The sequence below is a fragment of the Cetorhinus maximus genome, chromosome 4 (genome assembly GCF_964194155.1).
Source record: "Cetorhinus maximus chromosome 4, sCetMax3.hap1.1, whole genome shotgun sequence".
Classification (NCBI taxonomy): Eukaryota; Metazoa; Chordata; class Chondrichthyes; order Lamniformes; family Cetorhinidae; genus Cetorhinus; species Cetorhinus maximus.
The window spans coordinates 94,011,881-94,032,883 of NC_135882.1; the positions used below are offsets into that span (position 1 = coordinate 94,011,881).

The 21,003-nt window shown below is 44.8% G+C and overlaps 1 protein-coding gene across 4 annotated transcripts in view; it reads left to right on the forward strand.

Annotated features, from left to right (window-relative positions):
• atp6v1h (ATPase H+ transporting V1 subunit H) overlaps positions 1 to 21,003 on the forward strand; it is a 156,942-nt gene that overhangs the window by 23,834 nt on the left and 112,105 nt on the right. For all 4 annotated transcript variants that reach the window (XM_078540520.1, XM_078540521.1, XM_078540522.1 and 1 more), the window contains one exon: positions 14,268 to 14,372. In XM_078540520.1, the coding sequence (XP_078396646.1) occupies positions 14,268 to 14,372 (105 nt within the window). The remainder of the gene's footprint in view (positions 1 to 14,267; positions 14,373 to 21,003) is intronic.

Here is a 21,003-nt window from a genome sequence, read left to right on the forward strand (position 1 = left end):
AATCAAGGTCATTGGGTAGCCCACAGGAGTGCTGTGTGCAGTTTTGGGCACTTCCTATAGAAAATATATATATTTTTAAAAAAAACAGGGAAATGGACCTCTGACTCCAAATGCTCACTCACCTGCTTTTACAGTGAGTTACAAGAGTGTCCTATTTTCACTGTCATATTTAGAGAGCTCCCACAGTGCAACTGGGGAAATGGAACAAAAAATTATAATCCAGTCCACTGTTAAGTTTGGCAGAAGTTCCATGTTGTAATGAAGATTTACTATGCTGATGCCAGGCACGATAGTTATGAAACCTGTAAAAACTAGGGCAATATCAGAATATAAGGAGCGATCTAATAATGAAAGTAATGCAGTTATTTCCAGTGGTTGATAAATTGATCATTAGATGACATGAGTTTAGGATTAGTGCTAAAATAAAAGCATGTGTTATGACCACAGCAGATGTAAATTGCTGCGCCAACCAAATTGCAGAGGGAAATTTGGTTACGGGCCATACCTTTTTTGTGTTCTAAAAATGAGAAGGGGGTGTACTGATCTCAGCAGTAAGAAGCCCAGCAACACTTTTGGGATTTTAAAAATTAAAAGCAAAAGTTTTATAAACAAGAATGGAAGAAAACTTAAGCACACAAGATGACAGATACAATTAAACTTAAGTCTTACAAAACATTCTTCCCCCTTAGAAAATATTACTCCACTCCCCACCAAAAAAAACTCTACTTGGTCAGTCCCACAAGTAAACACCTTCCAAGCAACGCTCCCTTATAGATGTTTAACAATAAAAGAAAATCCAGTAACATCATAGTCATAGAGGTCTACAGCACAGCAAAAGGCCCTTCGGCCCATAGAGTCTGCGCCGGTCAAACAAGTACCTGACTATTCTAATCCCATTTTCTAGCACGAGGCCCATAGCCTTGTATGCCATGACATCGCAAGTGCACATCCAAATACTCCTTAAATGTTATGAGGGTTTCTGCCTCTACCACCCTTTCAGGCAGTGATTTCCAGATTCCCACCACCCTCTGGGTGAAAAAATTCTTCCTCACATCCCCTCCAAACCTCCTGCCCCTTACCTTAAATCTATGCCCCTTGGCTATTGATCCCTCCACCAAAGGGAAAAGTTCCTTCCTGCCTACCCTATCTATGCCCCTCATAATTTTATACACCTCAATCATGTCCCCCCCCTCAATCTCCTCTGCTCCAGGGAAAATAACCCCAGTCTATTCAATTTCTCCTCATAACTGAAACTCTCCAGCCCAGGCAACATTCTGGTAAATCTCCTCTGCACTCTCTAGTGCAATCACATCCTATAATGCGGATTCCAGAACTGCACGTAATACTCTAGCTGTGGCCTAACAGTTTATACAGTTCCAGCATAATCTCCCTGCTCTTATGTTCTATGCCTCGGCTAATAAAGGCAAGTATCCCATATGCCTTTTTAACCACCTTATCTACCTGTCCCTCTACCTTAAGGGACCAGTCGACATGCACACCAAGGTGCCTCTGATCCTCGGTACTTCCCAGGGTCCTACCATTCATCATGTATTCCCGTGCCTTGTTTGTCCTGCCCAAGTGCATCACCTCACACTTATCTGGATTAAATTCCATTTGCCACTGATCAGCCCATCTGACCAGCCCGCCTATATCCTCCTGTAATCTAAGGCTATCCTCCTCACTATTTACCACCCCAGCAATTTTCGTGTCTTCTGCGAACTTACTGATCAACCCTCCTAAATTCAAGTCTAAATTGTTTATATATACCACGAATAGCAAGGGGCCCAACACCGATCCCTGTGGAACCCCACTGGACACATACATCCAGTCACAAAAACACCCCTCGACCATCACCCTCTGCTTCCTGCCACTCAGCCAATTCTGGATCCAATTTGCCAAATTGCCTTGGATCCCATGGGTTCTTACTTTTGTTATCAGCCTCCCATGCGGGACCTTGTCAAAAGCCTTGCTGAAGTCCAAGTAGGCTACGTCAAATGCATTGCCCTCATCTACACTCCTGGTCACCTCTTCGAAAAATTCAATCAAATTGGCCAGGCAAGACCTCCCCTCAAACAAAACCATGCTGATTGTCCTTGATTAATCCCTGCTCCTCCAAGCGTAGATTAATTTTGTCCCTCAGAATTGCTTCCAGTAGTTTCCCCACCACTGAGGTTAGACTAACCTGTAGTTCCCTGGTTTATCCCTTCTTGAATAACAGTACCACATTGGCTGTCCTCCAGTCCTCTGGCACCTCTCCTATGGCCAGAGACGTATTGAAAATTATTGCCAGCGCCCCTGCTATCCCCTCCCTTGCCTCACTCAACAGCCTGGAATACGTTTTATCCGGGCCTGGAGATTTATCTACTTTTAAGCCTGCCAGACTACTTAGAACCTCCTCCCTTTCTATGCTAATTTCTATAATTATATCACAGTCCTTCTGCCTGATCTCACTTGTGAACACAGACACAAAGTATTAATTTAGAACTCTACCTACATCTTCCGGCTCTACACACAAATTACCACAATAGTCCTCAATGGGCCCGACTCTTTCCCTAGTTATCCTCTTACTCTTAACATACTTGTAAAATAACATTGGATTTTCCTTTATTTTACCTGCCGATGTTGCTTCATGCCCCCTTTTTGTTCTCCTAATTTCCTTTTTAAGTTCCCCCTACACATTCTATACTCCTCTAGGGCTTCTGCTGTTTTGAGCCCTCGGTATCTGCCATAAGCCTCCCTTTTTCTCTTTATGCAATCCTGTATATCCCTCGACATCCAGGGTTCTCTGGATTTGTTGTCCTACCCTTTGTCTTTACTGGAATATGTTGCCCTGTACTCTCCCTATTTTCTTCTTGAATGAGTCTCGCTGCTCTGACGCAGATTTTCCATTCTGAGCCAAATCATATCTGATCTTATTAAAATTGGCCTTCCCCCAATTTAGAACTCTGATTTCTGGCCCATCCTTGTCCTTTTCCATAACAACCTTGAATCTAACGGAGTTATGATCACTATCTGCAAAATGCTCCCCCACTGATACCTCTATCACTTGCCCGGCTTTATTCCCTAAAATTAAATCCAGGACTGCCCCCTCTCTTCTAGGACCTTCTATGTACTGGCTTAAAAAGCTCTCCTGGATGCATTTTAAGGATTTTGCTCCCTCTAAATTTATCACACTATGAATAACCCAGTTAATGTTGGGAAGTTGAAATCCCCCACTATTACTACCCTATTATTTTTACACTTCCCTGAAATTTGCCTACATATCTGCTCTTCTATTTCTCTCTGACTGTTTGGGGGGCCTATAGTACACTCCCAGCAATGTGATTGCTCCTTTTTTGTTTTTAAGTTCTACCCATATGGCATAATTTGAGGAGCCTTCTAAGATGTCATCCCTCCTTACTGCTGTAGTTGATTCCTTGATCAATATTACGATACCCCCTCCTCTTTTACCTCCTTCCCTGTCTCGCCTGAAGACCCGATATCCTGGAATATTGAGCTGCAAATCCTGCCCCTCAACCATGTCTCTGTGACAGCAATGACATCATACTTCCATGTGTTAATTTGTGCCCTCAATTCATCTGCCTTATTCGTCAGACTCCTTGCATTAAAATAAATACCATCCAATCCAACCTTGCCAAACTCCCTTGTACCTATAATTTCTATGCCTTCCAGACTCACTTTCTCTCTCTTCTAATTTTGGCTGTGCATCTCCCCCTGCTGAACCTCCTCTCAGGATCCCATCCTCCTGCCAAGTTAGTTCAAACCCTTCCCAACAGTACTAGCAATCCTCCCTGCAAGGATGTTGGTCCCATTCCGGTTCAGGTGCAACCCGTCCGCCATGTACAGGCCCCACCGTCCCTAGAGACTCTCCTAATGTCCCATAACTCTAAAGCCCTCCCTCCTGCACCACCTCTCCAGCCACGCATTCATCTGGACTAACCTCCGATTTCTATACTCAATGTCTCATGGCACCGGAAGTAATCCAGACATTATTACCTTGGAGGTCCTGTTTTTTAATCTGTTTCCTAGCTCCCTAAATTCTGCTTGCAGGTCCTCATTTCTCTTTCTACCCATGTCATTGGTACGAATACATACCATGATCTCTGCCTGTTTCCCCTCCCCCTTTAGAATGCCATGCAGCTGTTCAGTGACATCCTTGACCCTTGCATCAGGGAGGCAACATGCCATCCTGGAGTCACGTCTATGGCCGCAGAAACGCCTGTCTGTTCTCCTTACTATCGAGTCTCCTGCCACGATTGCTCTTCCCCTCTTTTTCCTCCCCATGCAGCTGAACCATTCCCGAGCCATGAGCATGGCTGCACTCCCCAAAGGAAACGTCACTCTCACCATTTCCCAACACAGAAAAACAGTCCTCGAGAGAGATGCACCCTGGGGATTTCCTGACTACCTGCCTGACACCTTTCTTCTGACTGATGGTCATCCATTCACTCTCTGTCTGCACTTCCATAAGCTGTGGGGCGACCCTGTCTAAAAACATACTATCCAAGGAAAACTGCTGTAGATTCAATAAAGGCATACCACATGACCTTTAACTCTCTTCCCTTCTGCTGTGAAAATCCAAACTTCAGAATAAAACTGCTTTTTCTAGTCCAAGACTTTTCTGTCTTGACTGGATAGTTGATTCAAACTGCATTCTGTCTCAGTCACAGCTCCAGCTATAGCTCCAGCTGCTACATCTCAGCTCCAGCTCAAAACAACTAACTTAAGAATTCACAGTAACTCTAAAATACCTTTCATCTCTGGTCCCATTGTTCTCACACCTCTTTGAAACTCGATTCCTTCCAAATATAAGATCTTTCATGTTTCCATCTTGTCTTTGCTTTCGGGTCAGTAAAATAAAATATCCCCACTTCTGTTTACCTGTGGAACTCCTGCAAGATGCAAACATGCTTCTTGCTAGCTCACTCCCCTTTGATATTCAAACAAGCTTTCAGCTTGTCTAAAAATGCAAATGTTAGATCTACCCTATTCACTTGTACCTCAAACCCAACACTTCTATCCTTTTCATGTTCTAAACCACCCAGACAATCTCTGCCCAGTTTAATTAAATCACTCATACACTCTCTCGCTCACTTGCTCGCTCTCTCTCGCTCTCTCTCGCTCTCTCTCGCTCTCTCTCGCTCTCTCTCGCTCTCTCTCGCTCTCCCTCGCTCTCCCTCGCTCTCCCTCGCTCTCCCTCGCTCTCCCTCGCTCTCCCTCGCTCTCCCTCGCTCTCCCTCGCTCTCCCTCGCTCTCCCTCGCTCTCCCTCGCTCTCCCTCGCTCTCCCTCGCTCTCTCTCGCTCTCTCTCGCTCTCTATCACTCACTCCCCCGGCGCGCCCTCCCCCCCCGGCGCTCTCTCTCTCTCTCCCCGCGCGCGCCCTCCCTCTCTCTCTCTCTCTATCCCTCCCCCCCGCGCGCGCTCTCTCTCCCTCCCCCGCGCGCGCGCTCTCTCCCTCCCCCCGCGCGCGCGCTCTCTCCCTCCCCCCGCGCGCGCGCTCTCTCCCTCCCCCCGCGCGCGCGCTCTCTTCCTCCCCCCGCGCGCGCTCTCTCTCCCTCCCCCCGCGCGCGCTCTCTCTCCCTCCCCCCGCGCGCGCTCTCTCTCTCCCCCCGCGCTCGCTCTCTCTCTCTCTCCCCCCGCGCTCGCTCTCTCTCTCCCCCCGCGCTCGCTCTCTCTCTCCCCCCGCGCTCGCTCTCTCTCTCCCCCCGCGCTCGCTCTCTCTCTCCCCCCGCGCTCGCTCTCTCTCTCCCCCCCGCGCTCGCTCTCTCTCCCCCCCGCGCTCGCTCGCTCTCCCCCCCCGCGCTCGCTCGCTCTCCCCCCCCGCGCTCGCTCGCTCTCCCCCCCCGCGCTCGCTCGCTCTCCCCCCCCGCGCTCGCTCGCTCTCCCCCCCCGCGCTCGCTCGCTCTCCCCCCCCGCGCTCGCTCGCTCTCCCCCCCCGCGCTCGCTCGCTCTCCCCCCCCGCGCTCGCTCGCTCTCCCCCCCCCGCGCTCGCTCGCTCTCCCCCCCCGCGCTCGCTCGCTCTCCCCCCCCGCGCTCGCTCGCTCTCCCCCCCCCGCGCTCGCTCGCTCTCCCCCCCCGCGCTCGCTCGCTCTCCCCCCCCGCGCTCGCTCGCTCTCCCCCCCCGCGCTCGCTCGCTCTCCCCCCCCGCGCTCGCTCGCTCTCCCCCCCCGCGCTCGCTCGCTCTCCCCCCCGCCCCCGCTCGCTCGGCCCCGCCCCCGCCCGCTCGGCCCCGCCCCCGCCCGCTCGGCCCCGCCCCCGCCCGCTCGGCCCCGCCCCCGCCCGCTCGGCCCCGCCCCCGCCCGCTCGGCCCCGCCCCCGCCCGCTCGGCCCCGCCCCCGCCCGCTCGGCCCCGCCCCCTCTTTCTCTCCCCCCCGCGCTCGCTCGCTCTCTTGCTCCCGCGCGCTCGCTCGCTCTCTCTCTCCCCCGCTCCCGCGCGCTCGCTCGCTCTCTCTCCCATGCGCCCGCGCGCTCGCTCTCTCTTTCTCCCTCCCCCTCTATCTCTCTCTCCCTCTCTATATCTCTCTCTCCCTCTCTATATCTCTCTCTCCCTTTCTATCTCTCTCTCCCTTTCTATCTCTCTCTCCCTCTCTATCTCTCTCTCCCTCTCTATCTCTCTCTCCCTCTCTATCTCTCGCTCCCTCTCTATCTCTCGCTCCCTCTCTATCTCTCGCTCCCTCTCTATCTCTCGCTCCCTCTCTATCTCTCGCTCCCTCTCTATCTCTCGCTCCCTCTCTATCTCTCGCTCCCTCTCTATCTCTCGCTCCCTCTCTATCTCTCGCTCCCTCTCTATCTCTCTCTCCCTCTCTATCTCTCTCTCTCTCCCTCCCTCTCTATCTCTCTCTCTCCCTCTCTATCTCTCTCCCTCTCTATCTCTCTCTCTCTCCCTCTCTATCTCTCTCTCTCTCCCTCTCTATCTCTCTCTCTCCCTCTCTATCTCTCTCTCTCCCTCTCTATCTCTCTCTCTCCCTCTCTATCTCTCTCTCTCCCTCTCTATCTCTCTCTCTCTCCCTCTCTATCTCTCTCTCTCCCTCTCTATCTCTCTCTCTCCCTCTCTATCTCTCTTTCTCTCTCTCTCTATCTCTCTCTCTCTCCCTCTCTATCTCTCTCTCTCTCCCTCTCTATCTCTCTCTCTCTCCCTCTCTATCTCTCTCTCTCTCCCTCTCTCTCTCTCTCTCTCCCTCTCTCTCTCTCTCTCTCTCCCTCTCCCTCTCTCTCTCTCTCTCTCTCCCTCTCTATCTCTCTCTCTCTCTCTCTCTATCTCTCTCTCTCTCTCTCCCTCTCTATCTCTCTCTCTCTCTCTCCCTCTCTATCTCTCTCTCTCTCCCTCTCTATCTCTCTATCTCTCTCTCCCTCTCTATTTCTCTCTCCCTGCGCGCTCTCACTATCTCTTTCCCCCGCAATCTCACAGTCTTTTCACAGAATAACATACATTCCCCAAAAATGTTTTTAAAAAATCAATTTTTCTCACATGAAGGCTAGAAGAACTTATTTTGCTGCAAATGGTTATTAATGGGAAGCTAGTAGGGTTTTCACAAGAACTTTGTTCCGGTTTAGTATTTCGTTACCTAGGGGTATTCCAAGGCAACCTCTTCTCCTTCCTGAGGGTCACAGTGGGAAAAGTCTGCATTCACTCATTATGTGGTCAATGTTTATTGATTTCTGCGGATGGCTAAGATCGTAAGGCAGCGCTCCATTTCCCTGGACCTCCAATGACATTTCAAAGTTTTGCAGACAAGAGGAGCACTGAACTGCAATATTCAGAATTGCTGTTAGCTGCTGCCAATGAACAAACTGTTCCTGACTAGAAAAGCTGCATTATTTGTTCATGTTATTTGCATTATTCAAACACATCTCCATATGAATTGAAAGGTTTAGATGAATAGACTCTGCACATGGTGTAGCTGAGAAACAGACTTTCCCTAAACTTAAAATAAATATTTTGTGATGTATGAATCGGAGAAACACAGGAAAAAGTATCTCGGATCCAATGTCATTGAAGTACACTTGCATTGTACTGTCTTTGGCTTGATGCTGGAATTGGGTTTCACCAGGTGTCACCTTTCTCAGCCAAAGATGTTTAATTGTTTTAGTTTCACTGATTATTGATAGCACCCTGCATTGTCACCCTGGTAAATCCCCAGCCAGTGTCTAGCTATGAAATTTTGTTCATAGAGCTTTGTTTTTAATATTTCCAGAACGACTCATCTTCCTGTGAGCAGGCCCAATGTGTTGCAGATGGATTGTTGCATTTTTTTTTCAGGTGGAGGCAAAATATGGCTACATTGTTCTCTCAACATGTTTGATTTGAAGATAGTACCATCTTATGCCTTAACTGTCGAGTAATGCTACATCCCCCACTTTAAGCCTTTACATCATCCCCTTTAAGACATTTTTCAAGTTAGTTGTGCCATTATTTACCTATAATTCACTGTGTGGTACCGTTGTCTGAGCAGGTACTGCAAGTTTTTAATATCAAGGTTACACATCTGTTGAGTTTCTATTATGATGTATGTTTTTCCACTGTACATTGTTGGCATGAATGGTCAAGGTTGTTTGTAGGTGGTTTTATTTAGTGAACAGTGCCTTCTGGAAAGGTCAGAGATTCAGCTGCTGTATTTCTGCTTAAAAACAAGCTGCTTGTGTATTTGAAAGAGTGTTCATGTCTCAAATAGATTGAATTCTTTATCTCTGGATGTTTTTTCTTGAAATGTTGGCTTTCATACATATTTCATAATTATGTTGCTTTTCTTCTACACCTGTTCCAACTTTGTTCCTGATTGTTTTTTCTTTGATTTCAGTTAGTTTTATTGAGAATGCCAGTCGTGCCTAATTTTTTTCTAGTTCTTAATTTATGATTTCTAGGATTTTTTTTTGACTGAGATGTAGCTCTTCACTTTATGTGGAACATAGATTTATGTGAACATGGCCCTTGCCATCCATGAGCTTGTTGTGGATGATTGCATTGACGACATGGCCTTAAATGAAAACCTGGCTGAGTGGTGATAACACCTTTCCTCCCCACCTGCCCCACTCTCCACCACCTTTAATGAAACCTCCCTGTCTGGCTAGATCTCCCACTACTCGTCCAGTCAAGGCTGTCGCGGTGATGGTTTGGCACTTATCGCAAGATAACACCTTGGCCTGATCCCCCACTCCTCTGTCACTTTCTCCTCCTTTGTGCACCTTAGCTTGTTCCACCTCTCACCTCTTTTAAAACAATTGTTCAGTACCACCCTCTCAGTTCAATGAGCATTTTATCACAGAGATTTCTTTGCTATTTTCCTCCCTCAGCCTCTGCACTGAATGACTTCTCGTCCTCGGTGATTTTAACTTCCATGATATGTTCACTGTCCTCTTATCTTTCTCTCCCTCCATGTAAACTCTCCAACCCATAGAATCACAGAATTGTTATGGCGCTGAAGGAGGCTATAGGCCCATCATGCCTGTACTGGCTCTCTAAATGAGCATTATGACTATGTGCCATTCTCCTGCTTTTTCCCTGTACCCTTGCACATTGTTTCTATTCAAATAATTATCTAATGCCCTATTGAATGCCCTGATTGAACCTGCTTTCACCACACTTCCAGGCAGTGCATTTCAGACTTGAACCACACGCTGTGTGGAAAAAGTTTTTTTCTCACATCACATTTGCTTCTTTTGAAAGTCACTTTAAATCCTGTGCCCTCTCATTCTTGATCCTTTTATGAGCAGGAACAGTTTCTCCCTATCTACACTATCCAGCTGCATCATGATTTTGAAAATCAAATCTCCTCTTAGCCTTCTCCTTTTCAAGGAGAGCAGTCCTAACCTCTGCACTCTGTCTTCATAACTGAAGTTTCTCATCCCTGGAACCATTCTTGTAAACCTCCTCTGCACACTCTCCAATGTGTTCACATCCTTCCTATAGTTTGGTGCCCAGAATTGTACACTACTCCAGCTAATGCCTAATTAGTATCTTATATAAGCTCAGCATAACCTCCTTGCTCTTGTACTCTATGCACACATTAATAAAGCCAAGGATACTGAATGCTTTATTAGCTGCTCTCTCTACCTGTCCTGTCACCTTTAATGATCTATTGCATGTATACACCCAGTCCCTCTGCTGTAGCACCCCCTTAAGAATTGTACTCCCTATTTTATATTCTCTGTCCATGTTCTTCCTACTAAAAGCATCACCTCACACTTCTCCACATTGAACTTCATCTGCCACCTATCTGCCCACTCCAACAACTTGTCTATGTCCTTTTTGAAGTTCTACACTGACCTCACAGTTTGCAATGCTTCCAAGTTTCGTATCATCCGCAAACTTTGAAATTGTTCCCTGAACACTAAGACCTAGATCATTAGTATATATCAGGAAAAGCAAGGGTACCGACCCCTGGGGAACTTCACTACAAACCTTCCTCCAACCCGAAAAATATCCATTGACCATTAATTTTTCCTAATACTCAGCTAATTTTGTATCCATGGTGCTACTGTCCTTTTTATTCCATGAGCTATAACTTATCTCACAAGTCTGTTGTGTGGCATTGTATCGAATGCCTTTTGAAAGTCAATGTACACCACATCAACAGCATTACCCTCATCAACCCTCTCTGTTATCTCAGTTAGTTAAACATGATTTCTTTTTTAGAAATCCATGCTGGCTGTTCCTCATCAACCCATATTTTTCCATGTGACTACTAATTCTATCCCAGATAATTGTTTCTAGAAGTTTCCCCACCGCTGAAGGTAAACTGACTGGTGTGTGATTGCTGGGCTTATCCTTTCAACCTTTTTTGAACAAGGGTATAATGTTTGCAATTCCCCTGAGTCCAGGGAAGACTGAAAGATTATGCCAGTGCCCTTGCAGTTTCCACTGTCACTTCCTTCAATATCCTTGGATGCATCTCACCTGTTGTGCTGTCAACTTTTAAGTACTGACAGTTTATCCAACACTTTCTCCTTATTAATTTTGAACTCTTCAGTGACAGAGTTTCCTCCTCTGTCACCATGGCCTGGGTAACATCTGCTTCCTTGTTAAAGACAGTTGCAGAGTATTCATTTAATACCTCAGCCGTGTCCCCTGCCTCCATGCGTAAATCCCCTTTTTGGTGCCAAATCGACTCTCCTCCTCCGTTTACCATCCTTTTAATAATGTGCCTATCGAAGACTTTGGGATTCCTCTTTATGTTGGCTGCCAGTCTTTTCTCATAATCCCTTTTTGCTTCTCATTTGTTTTTTCACCTCCCCTTGAAACCTTCTGTATTGTGCTTGGTTCTCAATTGTATTTTCTACCTGACGCCAGTCATCAGCACACTTATTCTTTATCTTAATTTCTCTCTCCTTTTTAATCCAGGGAGCTCAGTATTTCTTTGCCCTATCTTTCCCTTTTGAGGGAATATACCTTGACTGTGCCCAAATCTTTTTTTGGAAGATTCACAGCCACCCCCTTGACACCATTGTGTGGTGTCTCAACCCCAATGATTTCAATCTCAGAAGTTCACCTCTGATCATCATCCTTATATTGCTCATCAACCACATTCCCCTTCCATGCCACAACCCTATCTCTCTGGAAAAAGCTGTCTCCCAATTGACTGACAACTTTACTTTCAAAATTCCATCTAACCTTTTGCCCTCTGTTTGCCACAACATAATTTCTGCAGCTATTAATTTACTCAACCATGCCGCCACCTCCACCTTTGTCCTATTCCCCAATAAAGCTATTATTCTCTCACCTTGGTCCTCATTTCTGCACACTTAAGTCAGAGGGATGCAGATCTGAAAGGATGTGGTGGACAACTGGTTTAGCTATCCACCAGATTTGGCTGGACCACTTAAAACATTACAAGGTCCTACATTCATCAACTAAACTCACTATTCCAGGATCATCCTGGAATGTAAAGATAACCCTGGCTCCTTGACTGCAGACAGTCGTCTTAAACCTCCCCCCCGCCACACTCACCTCCAACAACAAATGTAAAGAGCTCATGGACTTCTTTGTCTCTAAGGTTGAGGCAGCTGATCAGCTGCCTCTGCTTCTTCTTTCTTTCACTAGCCTGCCTGGCAAAACTTCCTTTAATCTCCTCTTTTCCCTAGCCCTGAACTCACATCTTTCTCTGGTTTCTCCAATTTCCCTTCATGTCCTCTCTGAGCCCACCTTGCCCATGAAACCCATGTCCTGTTACCTCGATCCTATTCCCACTAAATTGCTGATTATCTAAATTCACCTCCTAATCTCCATGTTAGCCAATATTGTAAATGGCTTTCTCTTAGGAGTTTTACACTCTCCTTTCAATCTGCAGCCATTGCCTCCTCAAAACCAACCCCTTGACCCTTCTGCCCTTCAAACTACCATCCCATCTCCAGTCTCTCTTCTGTCCTCTCCAGAGTCCTTGAACGTGTCCTCACTTCCCAAATCTGTGCCCACCTTTCCCAGAACTCCATGTTTGATTCCCTCTAATCATGTTTCTGCCCCATCACAACTAAAAAAGGCAAACTTCCCTCCTCGTTCTCCTTGATCTGTCTGCAGCCTTTGACGTGGTTGACCACACTGTCCCCCAATGCTCTTCCACTTTTGCTCAACTGGCTGGGACCACTCTCACATGGTTCCATTAGCCAGAGAATCACTTCCCATGATTTCTCTTCCAGCTCCTGTACTGTTACCTCTAGTGCCCCCAAAGATCAATCCTGGCCCCCTCCTATTTCTCATCTACATGCTGTCACTTGGTGACATCATCCAAAGGCCTGGCGTTAGTTTTCACATGTACATTGATAACACCCAGCTTTACCTCACCACCAACTCTTAACAACTCCTCTGCTGTTGCTAAATTATCAGACTGTTTATCCAACACCCAGTACTGGATGAGTAGAAATTTCCTCCAATTAAATATTGGGAAGACTGAAACCATTCTTTACATTCTCCACTTCCAACCCAGTTCCCTAATTACTGATTCCATCCCTCTCCCAGGCAACAGCCTGAGATTAAGCTAGTCTGTTCCAACCTTAGTGTCATATTTGATCCAGAGGTGAGCTTCCAATCTCACTTCTGTAGCATTGCCCAATTTTGCCCCTGTCTCATTGCATCTGCTGTTTAAACCCTTGTCCATGCCTCATTACCTCTAGACTTGACTATTCCAATGCACTCATGTCTGGCCTCCCACAATCTACCCTCTATAAACTTGAGGTCATTCAAATCTCTGCTTTGCACGCCTAACTTGCAGCAAGTCCTGTTTCCCTATCATCCCTGTGTTGCTGACCTGGTTGTGGCTCCTGGTCAAGCAAAGTCTTGATCTTAAAATTCTCATCCTTGTTTTCAGATCCCTCCATGGACCTGCCCCTCCCTATCTCTGTAATCTCCCCCAACCTTCCAACTTTGACCTCCCCTGCATTCCCAATTATAATTGCTCCACTATTGATGAGTGTGATTTTAGTTGCCTAGGCCCTAAGCTCTGGAATTCCTACTCTACACCTCTGTGTCTCTACCTCACTTATCTCCCTTAAGACACTTCTTAAAACCTACGTCTTTGACCAAACTTTTGGTCATCTGATCTAATATCTCCTTGTGTGGTTCGGTGTTATACTTGTTTGTTATTGCTCCTGAGAAACATCTTGGGATCTTCTGCCATGTTAAAGGTGCTAAAGTTGTTACATAATATTTTTTACTTTTTTATTTAATTGGGGAGATTAGATTCGGAAGCAGAACTTTGCTTATTCTTTGCAGCAGATCTATCTATATGGTATAATATTCAACCCATTTCTGATTATTCTTAAGTCAGAAAAATCATAAATTACTGCATGAAGTATGGATTTGGAGTGCAAATTATTCGACAGAGCCTCTGAAGAAGAGTCAATTCACATTGTTCTTGAAATAAGTGCATCAATTTTATTAAAACTTTGCGTTCAGTGGAGGAAAATGGCTGGGGAAATATCTCTGAGGTCAAATGACCATCCTCTATGAATACAGTCTTGCTGTGAGACTTGTTTTTAGATTTTTCTCCCTTCCTCAGTATTAGTCCTCTACCTACTTTTATTTACAGAAAAGTGAAATTGAGTAGTAGTCATTATGTATGAATACAAATGAAGGTACTAGAGGAAATAGAAAAGTCAATTTGTCTGCCTTTGCAGTTTGGCTGGCATGTGTTTTCAACATCAAACAGCCGTTTGATTTCCAGCATTTTTCAATTTTAATTGCTTGAATAAATGTAAGTGCAAAAGAAAAGATGGTCCGAATTTATATACATTTTCAAATGACAAAGTTTCTGAAATTCTGCATTTTACACTCACAGGCTGCAAGAATTATAGCAAAACTAGCTGCTTGGGGACGTGAATTGATGGAAGGGAGTGATCTGAACTACTATTTCAATTGGATTAAAACCCAGCTGAGTTCCCAGGTAATTGTTGAGCAAATTAAATATTTAATGTTGGACATAATTCCCTCAATGGAACACCTGTAAGATATAAAATTTAGTGGCTTAAGTGTAATTTCCCTCATAGCTTAACAATATCAGTATATGGAGTAAACTTGCTGGCAGCACTGATTCTGTTGCTGGAAAACACGACAGATGTGGCCACTGAATGAAATGGTTAAGTCATCTCCTTATTCTGTAGTGCAGAATGTGCTAGACCATTTAAAAAAAAACTTTGTTTCCTATTTTGTGCTGAAGAAAGACATAATCTTTGGATATTTTTACTCCATCTTGATGATCATTGAGACTGCTATTCGGTACGCTGATATTTTATTGGGTTTTACACAGGGATCAGCACCTATATGTGCCTTAGCAGTAGCTTGCAGTATAAAATGAGCATTATATCACCTGTGCCATGCTGGGTAGAGTTTGTGCTCACTTGGTAGGAGCCTTGAAGGAAGATTCTACCTTGTCTATGATTTCTTTGTCTGTCATCCAAACCCTGCCTAGGACATCCCCTGTTCGTTGGCCCTTGACTCTGCTCAACCGGGGATTTCTCTAATTGGACATGGATCCTTTTCTTGCCTGGCCACTGCTGTCCGATGCTCTTCCAGTTTTATTCAATCACGGGACGTGGACTTCGTTGGCTATGCCAACATTTATTGCCCATCCCTTGTTGCCTTTGAGAAGGTGGTGGTGAGCTGCCTTCTTGAACTGCTGCAGTCAGTGTGGTGTAGGTACACCCACAGTGCTGTTAGGGAGAGAGTTCCAGGATTTTGTGCCAGTGACAGTGAAGGACAGGTGATATATTTCCAAGTTAGGATGGTGAGTGACTTGGAGGGGAACTTCCAGGTGGTGGTGTTTCCAAGTGGCTGCTGCCCTTGTCCTTCTAGATGGTAGTGGTCATGGGTTTGGAAGGCGCTGCCTAAGGATCCTTGGTGAATTCCTACAGTGCATCTTGTAGATGGTTCACCCTGCTGCTACTGTGGGTCGTTGGTGGAGGGAGTGAATACTTGTGGATGTGGTGCCAGTCAAGTGGGCTGCTTTGTCCTGGGCGGTGTCAAGCTTCTTGAGTGTTGTGGGAGCTGCACTCATCCAGGCAAGTGGGGAGTATTCCATCACACTCCCGACTTGTGCCTTGTAGATGGTGGACAGGCTTTGGGGAGTCAGAAGGTGAGTTACTTGCTGCAGGATTCCTAGCTTCTGACCTCCTCTAGCTATAGTATTTATATGGCTAGTCCAGTTCAGTTTCTGGTCAATGGCAGCCCCCAGGATGTTGATAGTGGGGGATTCAGTAATGGTAATGCCAGTGAACATTAAAGGTCGATGATTACATTCTTCCTTGTTGGAGATGGTCATTGCCTGGCACTGGCAATTTCCTGGTGGCTCTACAATTTAATCCTGCAGTTGATGTCCTCCTTATGCCATTTTTAAGGGCAGGTGTAGGTGTTGATATGGATATTGGTATTTACCCTGTTGAAGTTTTTCCAGAAGGTGGGGTGGCCACTTGAGGTGTCTAATGGAAGAAGAGTTAATCAACCCCTTACCCCCAATCTCTTGGGGCAAGTTAGATGTCATACCCCTTTGGTAATCCAATCATTTGACCTGTGACAAAGGGAAAGGGGTGTTTCCCATCTTGCCCCTCGTGCTTCTTTCAAGCCTTGAGTCAGCAAATTTGGGTCTGTTATCTTATATTCCTGGTCTGTTTCTCAGGCTAACAGTTCTGAGGATCCCATTGTCAGTGGAGGCAGTTGTTTATCTTACGGAAACTGGATAACATTAGTGTGACTGGGAATATTGCTGCGTTAACAATTTCACATATTTTGTTATTTGCATCTAGGGTGGAATGCTTAGTTTGCTTAACAGTTTTGTGAAGCTTAACAGTTTTCAGGTTATATGGTGTCAAACAGCCTTGTGCTGTTTACTTTGGTTAATACAGAAAGGTGACTATATAAAGATACTGTGATAAATACTTTGTTAATTGAATCCAGGTATATGTGAGTTTACAACAGTGCATCCCATCTGTTAATAGTTACATGTTTGGTTAGTACAAAAATGATTATTCAAAATACATATTTGATGCAGGTTCAACATGAGGGAATAGCCATTCTCTTTACTAAGACAAAATATCTTTTGTGTAAAGTTTACTAACATTAGCTCTTAAAATTCATACCATTTTTAAATTAACACTCCCTTTAAGAAAGCTTGCTCATCAGGGTTATGAAAGTCATGTCAATGTTTATATCACTAGTCTGAAATCATGCCGCTCTATAAAAATGCCTAACTTTACCTCAGCGAAAATAATTCTGCTGTGCTCCACATCTCACCTTTCACTACTACAGAAGTAAAATACTGTGGATGCTGGAAATCTGAAATAAAAACACAATGCTGCAAGTATTCGACAGGTATAACAGCATCTGTGGAGAGAGGAACAGTATTAATATTTCAGGTGAATGATGTTTTATCAGAACTGGGGAAAGTTAGCGATGTAACAGCTTTTAAACAGGCACAAAGGCTGGGAAAGAATGTGGGGGAAGAACGAAAGGGAAAGCCTGTGATCAGGTAGAAGGCAGGAGAGATTAATTGACAAAGGTGAGAGAAAAAGAGGTAGTAAATGGGACAAGTAAAGAAACAAAAGATGAGTCTAGAAGAAGTGTAAATGCTAATAGCAGAAATATTCCCTTTTTTTGGGACAGCAGCAGTTGGTAGAGCAGTGGTTACCATCTGAAATCTGAGCAAAAGAGTAAACGCTGATCGGTATTCTAGCCTTGCCCTACATCTCTAGGCAAATACTACCCTCTTTATCCCTACCTTGCCCCTTACTACCTGCTTTATTATTCACATGCTGGTAGAAGATTTATGGGTATTCTTTTATGTTGGGTGTCTTTTTATTTTCATATTCTCTCTTCACTAGCCTTATTTCACTCTTCATATCCCCTTTCAATCTATTGTATTTTACCTGGTTTCTCACTTGAGTTTACCTGACATATCATACATCTCCCCCCCCGCCTCCCAACTATTTTTGGTTACGCCATATTCTCTATCTCATCATTGAAGGAGCCCTGGCTTTGGTTCTTCAACCTTTTGCTCATTATGTGCTATCCTGAGGTTACATTCTTCAGAAAGATAATGTGCAGGACTGTACACTGCTTTTTCATGCTTAACATCACCTACATTGCTGCACTTTGTCCTGCTGGTAATGGTTGCATTAGCTATTCTGCCTCTTTCATTGAAAACTGGAAAAGCAAATATATATCCTTTAACATCACTAAAACTGATTATTTGGGCATTATCACCTTTGATGTTTCTGAGAACTTGCTGTGTTCAAATTGGCTGCTGTACTTCCTATATTAGAATGGTGACTACAGTTTAAAAGCTCCATATATACAACATCCACTGTTTCGTTTTAATATACATTGATTTCCTCAAAAAAATAAATGTGATTATTTGAACATGGTACCAACCATAAATCCATGCTGACCATTCCTGATCAATCTAAATTGTAGACTCCAAAAGTTTACCTACAATCCAAGTAAGATAGTTGGTCTGCAATTTTCTGGCTAATCCCTTTTCCCTTTTCTTGAGCAGGGTGCACCATTTACTGCTCTCTCATCCTTTATGCAACTCCTCTTCCAAAGATGTTTTGGGAAATTGATTAATCTTTCTGCTGCTGCTTCTAGATCCTGCAGCCTTCTTGGATGGATACTTTTTGTCCTGTTAAATTTGTTACGTACTTAATGGAATATTGATCTCCAGTAATGACTTCTCCCTGTCTTGGGCACTCCCAAAATTTCAATTTTACCTTTTCTTGGGAACAATTAAGATAAAATATTTGATCAAACATCCATACCTCTTTATTCTTAAGTACTGTCTCGAAATGGTCCTGTATCTTCTAACAATCCTTTTCCTCCTTAAGTGCCTGTAAACAACCCATCTGCTTACCTTTTTTATGTTAATATTAATCATCTTTCATATACTTTCTGCTACCATTCTATACCAGTTATAACAGTGTTTCCCCTTCATCATATGCCTCTTAAAATGATTTTTTTCCTCCAAACTCTCCTTATCTAAACTCCCACTCCATTTCTTTGTTCTCAAAAAAGTTCCATTACTCATTCACATTAAACTGTCTCTGTAGCCATCTGCTACTGCGCTAACTTTTCTTCCCATTTTGCTAGTCTAAATCTTTGAAGTAGTTAGTCATCCTTGCTAATTTGTTGGAATGGGGAACTAAGATTGTCCATCCAGTGTTGCATACAAGAACTTGCAACTTTTCTCAGATCAAACAACATATTATTTACCCTTTGTTTCCTTGCATCAATTAACCTTGTCGGATCTGCTCAATTCCCTCTTAAATCGTGCGACTGAATTTTTCTGATGTTTCATTCCAGACTCCTTTTGAAAATACACATTCTCAGTACCTACCTTATTCCCTTTTTGCTTTTGACAAGGTTGAATAGAATATGCTTAGATTTGTCAAACACAACTTCCGTTAACAAATCTTGGTTAAATTAATCCATGCCTGTGTATTGCAATGCTAACATGGTGTCTGCTGTTGTGAAATGATTGCTCCATGTTCACACTGTTCATTTTCTGGATGCATCAACAGGGGGCTTGATATCTCGAGTTCCTAGTGGTACTTAAAAGCAACCTGTGCCTTTTGAAGCAAAGCTGCTTTCTGGCTGCAGAAGTGGTGGGATTATTTTGAAATCAATCTGGACTGGGATAATTTGAGGAATGGCTGAACATGCGAAAAAGTGAACACAAATTTTCTGACAACGTATTGAAGGTCTTGGTGGGAGAGAAAAAGAATATCCTGTATCAGCAGGAGGCCCTCCAGACAAAAACTTGGGTAGCAGTGGGAATAAGTGGCGACATAGGTCAATGCCAGCAGTTCTACTTTGAGGACATGGATGCAGTGCAGGGAGAGGTTTAATGATCTCATGTGAGTTGTCAAGGTGAGCTAGTTCATCTTCAAATGGCATATTCTATCAATTGCATTTCTAACCTCATCCAGTGCTTGATGCACTAAACCCCCAACACCCATCTACCAACAATTTCTATCTACCACTACACAACCCTCTATTCACTTTTTTGCCTCACCAATCGCGCACTTGGCCTCATAGCAACAACTTGCAGCTTGCATACATTGACAGCTATTCAATCATGACAGCCATATCACCCATAGAACATTCAATGGCACATTTCCCTCTTTCTTGCAGGAAAACCTCATAACAGGAGGTAACTGCAAAGAACAGGAGGTGACCAAGTGTACCTGCATATTTTAATCTCCTTAGAGGAGGGAGTTCTAGCCATTGAGATGAAGCATCACAAATGCCATTACCACTGATGGGGTTAGTGAGATAATGATGAGGGTACCTACATACCTAACCCCCCTCCTCTCTTCCCACTTCTTCCTCATCCCACAGTTTCTTCTGACGCCCAAGCTGCAGTGCTGAAAGTATGCACTTGTTAATTTCCTCTCTTCCCTCGCGACAACCAAGCCCTTGTCCGTTTTTGTATTTTAGATACCCAAGAACTGGAACCTTCCCAATCAGGAGGAACAAAAGATGACAGTAGCTGAAGAAACACCACCACTTGATCTTACATTTGCAGCCACTAGCTCAGAGACTGACACTGTGTGTGTTTTAGAGGTTAGAATCAAGAAGTGACCTGTGTATGGTGCGACACTAGGCACACTGACAGGAACCAGGGTGAGGGAACAGGATAGCTACTGGAGGACCAGGTTGCCTGCTACAGAGGAGTCTGATGAGGACTTTGGGCCAAGCTGTCGAAGAACGCTGATGGGTGTACATAAACTTGTGCACAAACACTTGGTTTTCAGGGCACTCATGTCAAACATAGAGGAATCCAGCACCAACTTGGCACGGGGCTTTGTAGAGTTTGTAGCCCATCCTTTCAATATGGAGTAGGTGATCACTGTCAACACATCTATCGAACATGATGCAAGGTCTGACAGCTGATATCTCAACAACCATTGCAGCACAAACAGCTTCCACAAAATTTCTGAGTGTTGTGATGGAAGTTCAGCCTGCTGTCACCGTGGCTTTAAGTATCACTATCCACCAGTAGATCAGTAGGATTGCTGAGATATAATCTTAATGAGCACAGAGCACCAGTGCTGTCTTAGAATGACAACTTCCCTGATCCATCTCCTGCCTCTCTGTAGCATATCAGCCAGCTAGTCCAGGCCAAAATGATGCCTTCTAAAGCCAGGTCCTCTAGTCCAGCTGCTCAAGATTGACCTCCAAAGCCAGCTGAAGTCTCCTCAATTGAAGATCAGCAGCCTTCAGCCAGCCATGCTACAACTACAGTGGCAGCACCTCGTAGCACTAGAATAGATAAATACACATTAACGTTAGATACTAAGGGATTGCACACAAAGGTGATTTGTTGATTATCGCATTCAAGTGCGCATTCATTCATGTGTGCTCTGCCCAAAAGTTGGACCTTGGCTCATTGTCTGCTGATGCTTCATCCTAGTGTCCTAGGCCCAACCATCTTCAGCTGCTTCATCAATGACTTCCCTCCATCATAAGGTCAGAAGCAGGGATGTTCGCTGATGCTGTCACGAATGGTGAACATTGTGGAGACT